General features: G+C 45.7%; 2 protein-coding genes across 2 annotated transcripts; one reads left to right on the forward strand and one right to left on the reverse strand.

Annotated features, from left to right (window-relative positions):
- Positions 1-3,261: 3,261 nt before the first annotated feature.
- ATP5IF1 (ATP synthase inhibitory factor subunit 1) lies at positions 3,262-4,145 on the reverse strand. Its single transcript, XM_054648261.2, has 3 exons — positions 3,961-4,145; positions 3,633-3,745; positions 3,262-3,538 (listed from the first exon to the last, which is right to left on the reverse strand). Exons 1-3 carry the CDS (start codon positions 4,054-4,056, stop codon positions 3,400-3,402), a joined length of 348 nt encoding a protein of 115 aa, XP_054504236.1. The 5' UTR covers positions 4,057-4,145; the 3' UTR covers positions 3,262-3,399.
- A 47-nt stretch (positions 4,146-4,192) lies between these two features.
- On the forward strand, positions 4,193-14,206 carry DNAJC8 (DnaJ heat shock protein family (Hsp40) member C8). Its single transcript, XM_054648463.2, has 9 exons — positions 4,193-4,349; positions 5,334-5,435; positions 7,317-7,373; positions 8,925-8,991; positions 9,631-9,725; positions 10,575-10,646; positions 11,099-11,190; positions 12,183-12,258; positions 13,424-14,206. The coding sequence occupies exons 1-9, from the start codon at positions 4,287-4,289 to the stop codon at positions 13,544-13,546; spliced, it is 747 nt and encodes a 248-aa protein (XP_054504438.1). The 5' UTR covers positions 4,193-4,286; the 3' UTR covers positions 13,547-14,206.
- Positions 14,207-14,449: the final 243 nt, after the last annotated feature.

Raw genomic sequence — 14,449 nt, forward strand, 5'->3', positions numbered from 1 at the left:
CAGCTCTACTATGTTTGCTAAGTCCCAGGCTTTCAGGGAGAGGTCTGTCTTAAAAATCTTCAAGCTTTATTTATCAGTAAGGAACTTTTTGAGCACCCCCAGTGTGTTCCACCATCTCTACAACAGGGAAATACTCAGGAAAATTTCTGCATGCAGAGGCCGTGCTATTGTTATTACCCTGTGCACATATATTTATTTTGCCTCACACAGACAGTTTATTTGATTTCTAGGAAAACACACACACATGTCTTTGTCTTGACACTTTCCCTTTATCTGCTCTGGACTGGGGAGGTTGAGTGTGACAAAAAGGCCCAAAGAGACCAGACTGAGCTACCTGGGTGCCTTGCACTAAAACCAGCTTGCTAAATAAAGATCTTGGATCTCACTTTCCTTTCATTTCATTTTTCCCCCCACCCCTGAGCTAAGGATCTTGGCAATTTCCATCACATTTGTGTAGGATCCAGCACAAACCTTGGGAAATAGCTTCTGTTTGCTGCAGCACAAATCACCAGCTCAGTTTTAGCTGAAAACAAATTGCACTTTTCCTGCTCCTGCAGTGGCCAAGCAGTGTTGGGCTGTGATCTTTAGGAGCACAGTACAGACAGAGGATCTGGTGTTAAGGAAGGATAAAAGCATCTCATTGAGACATAAAGGCTGCTCCAACAAGTGAAACTTCTGTGCTGTAGGTGGCTATGGGAAGTCAGGGTGTAGTGAACAGGATCAGTCCAACCCTGAAGAACTGAAGCAAATAACCAAGATGCACCAGTTCTGGCAAAGAGAGAAGAATCCCTTCCTTTGTGTACCCCTGTGCCTGTGGGACAAAGCAGGGGACAAGTCATGCCATCAGCCATTTCAGAGTGCTTGAGGAAACCCAGAACAATTAGGCCCTTTATGACCTGTGGTCTGAGTTCAGCACTATCCTTGCAGCCTTACCAGTCTCAAACATCAGCTTTGGTTTTGGTTGCTCTCAACCAGAATTGCCTGGAAGCAGATAGCAGAAGTTTGCAGCTTTCCAAAAGGCAACTAAGCCCTGTCTTCCAGGTTGCAGGGGCTGAAGGGGAATCCTGGAAGGTGTACAGACACCTTGTGCCTTTTTAACTCCCCAGCAATCACCCAGGTCTGAGGTACAATCCTGTTTTACTCCCCAGCATTCCTGCTCTGGAATCCTGCAGCAAAGTCTGGAGCTGGCATCTCTCCACCCACAGGCCCTGGAGTGGTGAGTGAACCCAGACTGCTTGCTGCAAGTCATTCAAATGTTTGTGTCCTTTGCTGGGGGCCAAGAAAGCTCTGTGGGGTAGCAAGGCACTGACTTGCACACTGCAGCCCTGAGGGACTTCAGAGAGTTTGTGACACCTTTCTCTGGGGCACAGGAGATTACAAAGGTCCAAATCCCCTCCCTTACAGGTGCTTGGGCAGAGGCTCTGTGGCTGAGCTGACATGGCTGAGCTGCATAGCTAGTGCACCAAAATAAATAGAATAAAACCCAGAGATGTGAATTTAAATCCTGATCTGTTCCCTTCTGAATACAGAGCTGTTCTAATATTTATGCCAGCTCTCCACAGTCCACTGAAGCTGTTGTGCCAAACTTTTCACTAGTGACTCTGCAGCTTTTGAGGAAGCCAACCCCACCTGACAGATACAATAGGAGAAACATTCTGAAAAGGGTAAAAAATTGGATTTTTAAATAGTATATATATATTTAAAAATATATAGTATTTTTGGTGTATATATATAAAATAAATATATATTTATATAAAATAAATATATATTAATATATATATTTTATATATATATACAATAAATATGATGTATATATATAAATATATATTAATATGTATTTATATAAAATAAATATATATTAATATATTATATATATATTTTTATATATACACCATATAGTATATATATAAATATATATATATATATTAATATACATATATAAATATATATAGTTTATATATTTTTTTAAATAGTGTATATAACCCAAACCCAATAGTCTATTGCTTTTCATTACTCAGTTCATCTCACCAGGTTCAGAGAGGTGGGGAAGGTGCCCATAATTTGTTAATTAGCCCAAACTAAAAGGAACAAAGCCCACAGGGAAGCTCTGTGCACAGCCTTGGCAGAACTCACCACACCACCATCTGAGCACAGCCCAGGCAAGGACACTCCAGGGCTGAGCACATGGGTGACATCTTCACTGAAGAACAGGATTTAAGGGCACAGAATGACAGTGGTGTCACTTTGCAGACAAGATGTGCCACTACCTGCAGTATTCACCAAGTGAGGGCAGCCCAAAGGGAGCAGCTGGCTGGGGATGTATCAGGGAACACAGGAGAAACTGGGACACCTTCAGCCACACCCTTGGAAAGCACTTTCAACATTAAAGGCATCGTTTGCCTCCTGCACTTTCAGACAGGGCAGTTCCAGGCACGGACCCACCCAGTTCAGTGTCACTGGCACAGGAAGCCTGTTTGGGCAGATTCACAGACATGACAGGGATGACACAAGGGCTGTTTTCTTACCTGCCTGTTGATACAGAAAGTCCCCTTCTTGTCAGTGCTTACTGCAGTAAGGCCACATTGTTTCAGGTCATTTACTGTGTATTTTATGATGAGTTTCCCACATTAAAATGTCAAAAGTGATTGAAACTGCATAAAATTAGTTTTAATCCATCCTTCTTTGGAAAGAGACTTAGCTAAGGAACAGAGAAGTTTAGACAGTAAAAAAACCCCTCATCTACTGGGCAGTTAAAGCTGTAGTGGAAAAGAACATTCACATGAAGTCAGGATCTCTGCTGTCTTGCTCCAGGAACTAGAATCACCACAAGTGACACCAGTACAACTTTGAAAACTATTTTTCTCTCTCAGTTTATGAATACCATTTTCCTCTCTCAGTTTATGGCACTAAACACTAAGTGCAACAAGTGAACCTTATTTTTTTCTTGTCACCTGCTAGTTCAGTGGAGATAACACCCCTCTAGGACACAAAGACAGTTTACTTGAAACAAAGTTACCTCTATGTGAATGGATTGCTACACAGGTACCATTTTCCCCCAACTCTTCTCACAGCTTTAACTCTAAAGTTATCCCACTAGGCACAAATGGTCATTTCTTTCATACAAATCTAAAAAAATAGCTCAATTCTGTACAGGCCTGCCTACTCAAGGTGCAGCTTTACTTTGGAAGAAAATGAAGCTTTAAAACCAGATAGTGAGGTTGATATGTTTTGTTTTCATTGAACAGTTACTGAGCAAGAAAATGAGACTGAGTAGTTTATTTGATGTTGTTGCAGACCATAATTGTATGGATTTGGATAATGTTGACCAAAAAATACAGTCTTCACGCTGATTTACACCATGATCAGTATTGGCCATGCACATTCAACAACAGCACCAGCTTAGTCATCTTTAAGCTGCTTGATCTTATGCTTATGGCGCTCGATTTCTTTCTGCAGACGCTCAATCTCTTTCTGGTGGTGGTGAATCTCTTCCTCGTGGTGTTTCCGTAAGGCAGAGAGCTGCTCCCGCTCCTTTTCCCTGCAAGAGAGGAGGGCAAGACGTGCAGCCCAGGGGCGGGCCGGGCCCTGCCCCGGGCCCGCGGGGAGCGCCTCGCCAGGCCGGGCCCCCTCACCTGAAGTACCGCTCCTCCTCGGCCGCCTGCTTCTTCCCGAAGGCACCGCCGGCCTCGCGGATGGAGCCGCCGCCGCCGCCGCCCTTCCCAGCGCCTTTCCCCAGCTCGCCCAGCTGCGGGAGAGACGGCGGTGAGCGCGGGAGGACAGAGGGACAGAGCGAGGGAATGACGGGCAGACGGACAGGCAGAGAGACAGAGCGACAAAATGACGGAGGGGCAAAGGGACAGCCCGACGGGCAGAGGGACTGAGGGGCAAAGGGACAGAGGGGGGAACGGACAAAGGGAGGGACAGCCGGAGGGGGGAAGGGGCACTAGTCGGAACACCCACCTGGTCGGCGCCCGATCCCGAGCTCCAGCGCTGCTGCTGCGCCAGCAGAGCCCCTCGCAGGCCGCCCCGCGCCGCCGCTACCGCCACGGCCGCCATGGCCGCCTGCCCTTGGAGCGCCGGACGGGCCGCCGGGCGGGCCCGCCCAACCGCGCCTGCGCAGCCGCGGCCCCGCCCTCCTCCCGCCCTCAGGGCCCCGCGGCGGGGCGGCCCCTGTGACGTCACAAGGCGGGGTCCCGTGCCCGCGCGCGCCGCGGGGGGGCGGGGCCTGTCGCTGCGGCGCGCGCCGCGGTCACGTGTGGTGACGGCGCGGTCACGTGTGGGTGGCGATGGCGGCGGCGGGGCCCGGCGCGGGCGCGGCCGAGGACGCGTTCCTGACCTTCTACAACGAGGTGCGGTACCGCCCGTGCCCCGGGAGCTGCGCGCCGGGAGGAGCCGGGCCGGGCCGGGCTCGGGGGCCGCCGGCGGGCGGGACGGGCCCAGCCGCTATGGGGGCGGGCGGGCGAGCGGCGGGTGCCGGTGGGTGGGTGCTCGGTCCGGCCCTCCCTCAGCCCCGGTGCCGGGAGCCGCGTTCGGCCCTCGGTGCGCTCGCCGTCCCTGCGCGCCGGGCCCCGCTCGGCCTCGCTGTGGGCGAGCTGTCACCGGCAGGGCCTGGGCCCCCTCCCTCCGCCGGGCCCGGTGCTCTGGGCACGGCCTGAACGCGCTCCCTGAGGCTCCCTGAGGTGCATGCGGAGGAGGGAAGGCACGGCTGCAGAGAAGGAACGAACAGAACTGTTCTGCAGTATGTTTTATAGATAAAATGTGATGTTAAAAACACTGTTGGGCTGTAGGAAATGCTAAAAAATATGCACGTTTGTTTAAATAAAGGTGAACGTTAAATATAAATACATAGTTTGGTTCGGTATGGTACAGTGAAGGGTAAAAACTGAACTAAATAACGTGTGGTTATTAAAAGCGGGCTTGTGTGTTTGCATCAGTGTCACTTTACGTGTTTAAAGGGCTGTACTGCCAACAACGGGTTAAAGTAATAACGCCGTGGTTTCCAAGGAATCACAGAACTGCTGGAGGTGCATGGGGAGGAGGGAAGGCACAGCTGTGGAGAAGGCCATAGAAGGAACAAACAGAACTGTTCTGTAGTATGTTTTACAGATAAAATGTGATGTTGAAAACACTGTTGAGCTGTAAGAAATGCTAAAAATTATGTGTGGCTAGTGCTAATATGTGCTGCTAGTGCCTGAAAAAATAACTACAGGCTTGGGGTAAGCAAGGGGAGTTATGAATTGTAGTACAGGATAAGGATGAGCATATACAAACAGCATGAATAAACAGTTAAGGTGTTGTGATGGTCAGCTGATACAGGTCTCTCTGTTCTTCAGGTAAAGCAAATTGAAAAACGAGATTCTGTTTTAACATCAAAAAACCAAATTGACCGGCTGACCCGACCTGGATCTTCATATTTCAACTTGAACCCTTTTGAGGTTAGTTTGAACATTCTGAATTGATGTGTGAGCTTTCTGATCCCTGAGTATTTATTCCAGTAAAAGACAACATAAGGAAAGAAGAAATTTCTCTGGGTACAGATTAGTGTGCAGAAGGTTTGCAGAGGACAGCAGGATGGTGTTTATGTCTTTCTCAGTGTTTGATGGCAGGACAAACTGTATGTTGTCACATTTCCCTCAATACAACAGCACTGGAAGATTTGGCTGGGTACTTTCTGAACAGGAAGGTGGTGGCAGCTTGACAGGTTCTGGTCATTGCTCTCTTAATTCAGCATTTATAGTTGTGTGTTTTATTTTGGGTGTTCATCCCTCTGAACTTGGACAGTGGATAGAGTAAGAAAAGGTCTTTCAGTGGTCACACCAGTGAGTAGTCTCTGAGGAACCATTGGGTAATGGATAATCCCCTTGTACTTTATAGTGTTTGATTCCAGTTGCAGTCAGTTATGAAGTCTTAATAAGTAGGAAAGCCTGAGGAAGGCAGTAAATAAACAATAAACAATAATAAACAATATTGTGTTCATCTGGAGTTGGCTTTCCCTGGGTGTGTTCCTTCCTGGTGTCATCTTCACTGCCTTTTTCAAGCCTCAGGTGCTTTTTGTAGTCCCAGTTCAGGGCTGGTCATCCAGATGAGTCAGCAGATTCACTTTGACAATTATCAGTTTTGTATAGGTTTTAGTAGTTAAAGAGTAAATTAAGAAAGCTGTTTCAGAGTAGATTGTAGCTTTCCTGTGGGAGAATGGTTTTTATTTACAGATTCTTAGAGTCAGACCAGCATCTGCTCACTTGTTGCTTAAATCTTACATTCAGTAAATTAATTCACAAAAGATTTCCTAAACTCTGCCACACCTGCAAAGATCAATAAACAAGTGGTAACCAAACAGTAAAACTCTACTGTCTTCTTTCAAAATGATAAAATTAATAAATTTTTATAAAGAAGTTATAAAACTTCTTTATAAAAATTCTGAGTGGCCTGGCATTGTCCCCAAGGCACCACATGCTTTTGTTTCTGTCAGACTGAGCATTGCTGCAGGACTGCTTGAAGGTTCAGACCCATTTATGGATCATAGCTGTCTACACAAGACTTGAACATAGAAAGGACACTAGCCAGAGGAATCTAGCACTGCTAAAAGTAGTGTCACAAATGTCAGAAAGATTGTTAAATGTTTCTGGTTTACTGGGTGAAAATTCATGTTATTGTGGGGTGAGCTTTCTGCTGTGTGTCTGTTTGCCAGTGAACCAAGTGGCACAGAATTACAGAATGGGCTGGCTTGAAAAGCACCCATCAGGATCATTGGATCCAGGCCCTGTCCCAGCAACCCCACCCTGGGCTGGAAGGACCCACAGGATCATCCAATCCAACCCCTGTCCCTGCACAGACCCCCCAGCACCCCCACCCTGGGCTGGAAGGACCCACAGGATCATCCAATCCAACCCCTGTCCCTGCACAGACCCCCCAACAACCCCACCCCAAAGCCAAGCCCTGCCCAGAGCCCCCAGCAAGCCCAGCCTGGGCATCCCTGGAGCTCTGGCAGCCTCGGGGCCGTGCCCATTCCCTGGGCAGCCTGGGCAGTGCCCAGCACCCTCTGGGGGAAGAGCCTTGCCCTGAGCTCCAACTTCAACCTCCCCTGACTCAGTTTCATGCAGTTTCCTCCTGTCCTGTCCCTGGCCATGAGAGAAGAGCTCAGTACCTGCCCCTGAGCTGCCCCTTGGAAGGATGTTTGGGTGTAATGAGTTCTCCCCTCAGGCTGAACCAACCAAGTGACTTCAGACACTCCTCATCAGAGTGTTAGAGCTTGCTGACAGGAACATGAAACATGGAGAGCAGCATCAAACTTGCTCTGCTTTCATGGTCTCTTTTAGGTGCTGCAGATGGATCCTGAAGCCACAGATGAAGAGATAAAGAAAAGATTCCGACAGGTATTCAGCTTTTGCACTCAGAGTTCATGGAGGGGAAGTAGAATTGCTGTAGAGATTGTGTGGGCACAAGAAACATGCTACTAAAGCTGTATCTGGGTAGAGGGGTGTCTATTTTTGGCAGAAATGCATAGAGCAGTACTTGTATCAACACGAGGAGAGCTGCAGCAGTGTCCCTGGTCCAAGCAGGATTGGCTGCTTTGCCTGTGCCATGTGTGATTGCCAGCTAATATGGCCATGTATGATCAGCCTCTTGAGCTTCAGTTCTAAAGGAAGATCAAAGAGTATTTTTCTCAAATATATGGACTTGGATCCAGATTTTCTCTGAGGTTTCTTTAAGAATTTTCGTGGTCATTTTTAGTCGCTTGGTTACCCGGTACAGAGGCAGCCCTGCTTCCTGGCAGGTCTGAAACACAGGAACACCCCAGCCTGCCTCTGCTGACAGACCTGCAGGAAAAGGTTTCAGTTTAATCAGTACATACAGCAGAGAAACAGTGTTTGGGGGGCTGCAGCCTCCAGCTGCATTGATGGTGTGAGTGTCTGTAGACAGGAAGATGCTGTGGGGGCAGAGGAACAGGATATGGGGTCCTCCTCTGTGTGGGAAGTGAGAGGGATAACTTTTGGTCTATTGTTGGCTTCTCACTCCTACAACACAATAAAGTATGACACTCTCAGCTTTGGGCTGGTAAAACAGTATGGGATATGTTCTGAATTCAGGGTAATGAAAGGAAAAATGTGCATGGAATTGTGCATTGAAGAAATCAAACACCCAAGTGCAGAAATCAAACACCCAAGTGCAGAACGTGGAACGGTCAACAAAGGGGAAAAAAGGCACTGGCTGAAGGCAAACTGTTCAGGACTAAAGGCAAACCTTTTCCTGGGAGCTACAGACTGGCAGCTGAACAGTTCCAAAAGTAGTTATTTTGTATTCTTTAACACTAAAGCAGTTTCAGCTGCTGCTCTGTACCAAAATGGCAAAAATAAAAGGTCTATAAAATAAATTTAAAAGAGGCCATATGGAAAGTTTTAAATAACTTTCTGAAAGGGGAATGTGGAGGCTGTGGTTTCCAGCCCAGTTAAAGTTCCCCTCAGGATGGTAGTGATCTATCTCAGAGTACAGGCAGGACTTTTCTTAACTTTCAGTAAAGCAGCCTAAGAAAAAATGACCACTCTTAAACAGTTTGATATTTGGACAGCCTTGGGCATGCTGGAGAACTTCTTGAGAGACTTTGGCTGAGGATAATTTTTATGTTTGTTTCTTGTCAGGACCAAGGATAAAATCTTTGTTGACCAAGGGGTTCATATCAGCTGAGGGGTGTTAAATTGTTGCTCTCATCACAGGCTGCAGCTTTTCTTGGACAGCCTGTTTGTTGCAAGGATTGTTTGTTCTTTCAGCTTGTACTGGCACACACTTCTGCATGTTGTCAGCTGGTTTGTCCATGTACAAATGAATGTGATCTCTTTGGATTCTTTCTATTTCCCTTCTCTCAGAAAACTCTGAAATACTCTTCATGTTTTACCATGCTCTTGATAGTATTATCCTTTTTCTTGCAGCTGTCAATATTGGTGCACCCAGACAAAAACCAAGATGATGCAGATAGAGCCCAGAAGGCATTTGAAGGTAATGCTCTTTCTCTGCCTGCAGTGTTAGCAGTGTCAGCTTTTCTGGTGCTAAAAATTCCTTAGGGTGGAGGGGACAGAAAGGCTGCAGAGGAGCTTTAGCTGGGGTAAATGAAGACAGCTGTGGCAGCAGCAGCTGTGTGAGGTGCTGGCATTTCAGCAGGTGGCACTAGGTGGCAACAATGCCATTGTCATGTCACCACAGGGACAGGCATCTTCAGGGGGGTGTGGGATTGTTCAAGAAAAGCTGTTTAAGCTGTGCATTAGATTTTATTCAAAGACCATAGGACAGAAGCAGAGTGATGGTTTTAGGTGTGTGCTGTGTAGGCAGGGAATCACAGGAAGGTGTTCATGCCCATAACTGCAGCTGGGAGGAATGGTGCTTTCACCTGCTCCCTCCAGAAGGTATCACACAGTTCCTGCCATTACTGTATCCCAAAACTCATTCAACTAATCATATTATCACTTTCCTAGATTTATTTAATAAAAAAAATTAAAATTAAAACCAACTAAAACAGACTGCCAAACAAATGACTTCCACAAATTCTAGAAGCAAAATTAGTAATGCCAACAAGTGGCAGTCTTGTGATGCCTTGTGAACATGACTACTGGTGCTATTAATATTGATGTTTTTTGGTAGCTGTAGATAAAGCTTACAAGCTGCTGCTAGATCAGGAGCAGAAGAAGAGAGCCTTGGATGTGATACAGGCAGGAAAAGAATATGTGGAACACACTGTGAGTATTCTATGGGAACATCCAGAGTTGGGGGTGAGTGGTAATCAACCATTCATTTTCAATCATTCATATTTTGCTTTTTGCCACACTTGCTTCATGTTTAGGTCACTAAGCTGAGCAAAGCTCATAATGGCACTGTGCAGGTGGGCTCCAAGCTCTTCACAGCAGAACAAGCCTGCTGTGTCCAGGACTGCTGTTGAGCTCAGTGCAAGATAATTCAGTGAAATTCAGTACTTGAAATAATCAGGTCAGACCACGTGATCTGACCTAAATATTTTTTTCCAAGTCTGTGAATGAATGATGCAGTTCAGATATGTGTAGGTGGAAGAGAATAGGTGGTGACAGCAGGAGACTGGGAAGTTTGGAGGATATTGACCTATAAGATAAGAAAAGGAGCTTGGGTTGCATTGGCCAAGAAGTTAGAGTGATGTGGGTGGATTAAAACAGAAAGCTTGAGGAAGCAGATGATATGGGAGAGCTCAGATACTCTTAACACAAGGAACACTTGATGTTCTGTTTGTTGTTAGTCACTTGAATATCATGAAGCAAAATAAACTTAGTGCTGGTTTGGATGGTGTATATTGAATAAGAATTCATTCAATATATATATATCAAAAAACCAAAAGGGATTATGTTGGAGGAATATTATCCAACACAGTATTTTTAATTATGACAGTTCATGTGATAGTAATCTTGTACATGTTTGGGCCTAGGAGGGTTTGGTGTAAAACAAAACATCAAGAACAGAGTACTTCCTGTACATTGGAATAGAGATGCAGAACCACTTGGATAAAATTATGTAAGCCCTATAAAATTTTTAAAGCTCTTATTTTTGTTCTTAATCATTAGGTGAAAGAAAAAAAGAAGCAGCTGAAGAAGGATGGAAAACCTCCCACTGTAGAGGAGGATGATCCTGAAGTTGTAAGTCATCCTATGTGCAGAGAAACTGGAGAGTACAAAATGTGTTTTGAGGAATTAAGATTGAAAGCCAGTACAGAAGTATTTATTAGGCTTGCTAATGCTGTAAACCCTTACATTTACAGAAGAACAAATTCTGTAACAATCCAAGACTTAACCCAAAAATAAGAGAATTTGAAGTGAACAGTTCTGTTTAGGCACAGCTTCACGAATACCAATTAAAATGAGACTAATATGAGATTAATATGCAGTTGTTTCCTGGTGCTAGGCCAGAATTTAATCAGCAGATTAAAGGTTTATACCTTTCTGTGTGCTGCTGCTACTGCCAGGGCAGGATAGGGGTCATGTGGGCACACCTGTGGTTTGCTTTCTTTTTAGCTTCATACACTTGTATGTAAACCAGACTTTAACTGTGTTCCCAGGCATTATTTTAAGACTGGATTTGTGTTTTACAGTTCAAACAAGCTGTATACAAACAGACAATGAAGCTCTTTGCTGAACTGGAAATTAAGAGGAAAGAAAGAGAAGCGAAAGAAATGCATGAAAGGTATAAATGACATTCCACTTGTGCAGTTCAGGCTCTTCTTCCACCTCATGCTTCCTCAGAGAAGATACAGGATCAGAGAGTCTTGGAATAGTCTAAATTGGAATGAACCTCTGGAGATCATCTGGTCTGACCTCCTGCTAACAGCAGGGCCTTGGATTAGACTAACAAGGGTCCTGTCAAGCTGATTGCCAATAATGTGGATTCTGCCACATCTCTGGTAGCCTGTGGGTTGTAGAGCCCTGTGCTTGAGAAAAGCACACAGGAAATTTGTCCTTCTGTGCTGAAGATGTTAATATATTTTATATAATTGTATTTAATTGTATTATCTTATGTGTACACATGGAGGCCAGCCACAACAGTGAAATGGTGACACGATTCTGCATGCTATTAGCTTGCTAAGGATTGATTTTTAATTTTATTTAAATGCCAGAAATACTCTGTGGCATGTGTGATCCTGAACTATTTTAGGTGATTTGATCACGTGCTCACTGTGAGTGCACTTCCTGCAGCAGGGTCTGTGCTGGTCAGTGAGGTGGGAGATGGCTGCAGGACATTGCTTTTGATTACAGGTGAAAAGTAGGGAGTTAAAAATTTCATTTGTACTTTGCATGCTGAAGTGCTTATTAAGTTCTCAGAACATGTACCCTCAATAGTTTTAGAGAGTTACCATTAGTGTGGTCTTCAGCTTCTTGGATGAAGAAGTCCAGCTTGTTTTGCTGAGCAAGAGAATCATTAATTGTTAATTATTAATTGTCAGTTGTCAATTGTCAGCTTGCTATCAGTGGGGCCAAACCATCTTCCCTGCTCACTGCTCTTCCAAATTTGAAACTATATTTGAAACTATATTTGCTGTGCTATCTTAGGTATGCATATTTATCTCTTCTGTAATCTGCCAAATAATTAGAGGAGCTTTCCAAGATGATTTGAAAAGATTACCTTGCTTTCTGAAGTGGATGCTTGTGGGTTCATAACTTTTGTGCTTTCCCTTCTAGGAAGCGGCAGAGGGAAGAGGAAATTGAAGCACAAGAGAAAGCCAAACGAGAACGAGAATGGCAGAAGAACTTTGAGGTATTCAGCACTTGAACTTGCAGAATTGGCCCCAGCAATTCTTGTCCATGTTGCAGGGACTGCCCCTAGAGAGATGAGGAACATTTTGTATGCAAGTCTGTAAGATGATTTAATAGATCTGCACCAGCCTGGGGTTTGTTCATGTGTGTGGAGAAGAGCCCATCAATAGGGCTTTGGTATCACCCATGCAGAAACAGGTCTGTAAATTGAGGTATTCTACTTTTTCATCTCTGTCAGCAGTTCATTCTTATTTTTAGTTGTAAAATAGAATTGCTGCTTAGCCCAGGTCACTGGTGACCATTAAAAATAATCTGGGAAGTGTTTGTGTGGACTGCTGTGGTACTTTCCAGTCTGGTTGCCCCAGCATCCAGATCCCTGCTAGTGCTGGGCCCTGTCCCATCCTGCCAGGGGAAAGGGGGCAGGGAAGCAGGCAGCTGCTCATCTGCAGCTCTGGTACTGCAGAGATGGGCCTGGAGTGGAAGGATCACATCCTGTGAAGTAGATAATTCCTGGACTGCTCTGTCCTGCTGTGAAATCTTCAGCCTGTAGAGATCATAGGTTTGCTTTGTAGGGAGATTTGGGGGTTTAGGGACTTTTTTGTGGGTTTTGTTTTTTGATTTGGTTTCTGTTTTGATTTTTTTTTTTCTCCTCAGGAAAGGTTTATGCTTCTCAGCAGGTAGGTCAGGGAGAGGAGAGAAGTGCACCAGAGGCCTTTTTGTCTCATTGTGTCAATGTGATGAGACTTTGAGCAAGAAGCCTGAGAGGAGGCAGCAGTACATTTCCCTTCCCTGTTCTTCCTGTAGCACCAGGAGAGGGAGGAGCTGAGGCACAGAAAGGACATGGCTCATTCTGGGCTGACAGATCAGGAACATCCATCTGAGAGGTTTCTTGTTTCCTTTGAGGATTCTGTAGAGAGTAAGGACTGTCCAGCCCAGTCTGGTGAATTCTGAACCAAGAATCCAGCCCAGTACTTCTACTGGTGTGTGTCAGCTCACTGTAGTTCCACTGCACTGGGCTGCTCTGGCTCTTCCCAGTGTCCTTGTGTCCTGCCTGCAGGAGCTGCATGCTGGATAAGGGGAAAGTGCCACTGATCTCCTGAACTGTGTGCTCCTGTGCTTTGCTTACTGCACTTGTTAACTCACCTGCTCCTCCCTGTTGTTCCCAGGAAAGTCGGGATGGCCGTGTGGACAGCTGGAGGAATTTCCAGGCAAATACAAAGGGGAAGAAAGAAAAGAAAAACAGGACCTTCCTGAGACCTCCCAAAGTAAAAATGGAGCAGCGTGAATGATCCTGGAAGCACTGCCCAAGTGCAGCTCCTCAGTCCCTTCTCTGCTTTTAAGGACTCATTGGCACCTAGAGTAAGATTTGCTTTTTAGTAGACTGTTTGTTTCCAGTACAATTAATTATCAGTCCAAGTATTTTTTGTACTCTGTCTGTTTGAAATAGGGCCAGAGAATGACCCCAGCCAGGGCCCTGCTCCACGTAGAACTCTTGGCTTAGGAGAGTCCCTGCCATTCCTGCTGTCCCGTGTGTCTGCTGCCCTGTAACTCAGTGTTTTGTACTTCACACAGACTGTGCTGTTTCACCACTTCTGTTTCTAGTTTGAGAGCTGAACAAAATATTGGAGATGCATCCAAACCTTTCCAGGCACCATCTTTCTCAGCGAGTTCAGCTTGGGAAAGATCTGGACTGACTCTGGGAGAATCCTTCCAGCACTGTGCAGTGCAGCTGGCCTGCAGTTAAATCCTGCAGCTCCTCACTGCATTGAGTGGTGCTTGGAAGGAACCTGCTCCCAAAAGCTGATTTCCAGACTAAAATCCCAGCTCTCAGGCTTAGACTTCTGTTAATCTCAGACCAGCTGGTCACTTCCTATAAAGGAAAATAACTTCTCTTGATTAATAGTTAAGCTGCAATGGTCTGTATGTAAAATAAATTTTTACCCAAATTACCGTTTTTTTCCTTGGAATTATTACAAAATGCAATAGCAAGAGTGTGAGTGGAGTGCTGTCAGTGCTGAGATGCTGCTGCTCTTCAGCATGAGCCTGTTCTCCAGGCTCAGACTGTGGTGCCAGCTCTCTGCCTTTCCAGTTCTCCACATCCCTTTTAAGCTGCCCAAGCTGTTCCAAGTGCAGTGTCACCAGCCTGGAGGCAGAGGGGACATTAACTGTCCTCATTCTCTGGCTGTGCTCCT

This window comes from Agelaius phoeniceus, chromosome 22, assembly GCF_051311805.1.
Source record: "Agelaius phoeniceus isolate bAgePho1 chromosome 22, bAgePho1.hap1, whole genome shotgun sequence".
NCBI classification, from domain to species: domain Eukaryota; kingdom Metazoa; phylum Chordata; class Aves; order Passeriformes; family Icteridae; genus Agelaius; species Agelaius phoeniceus.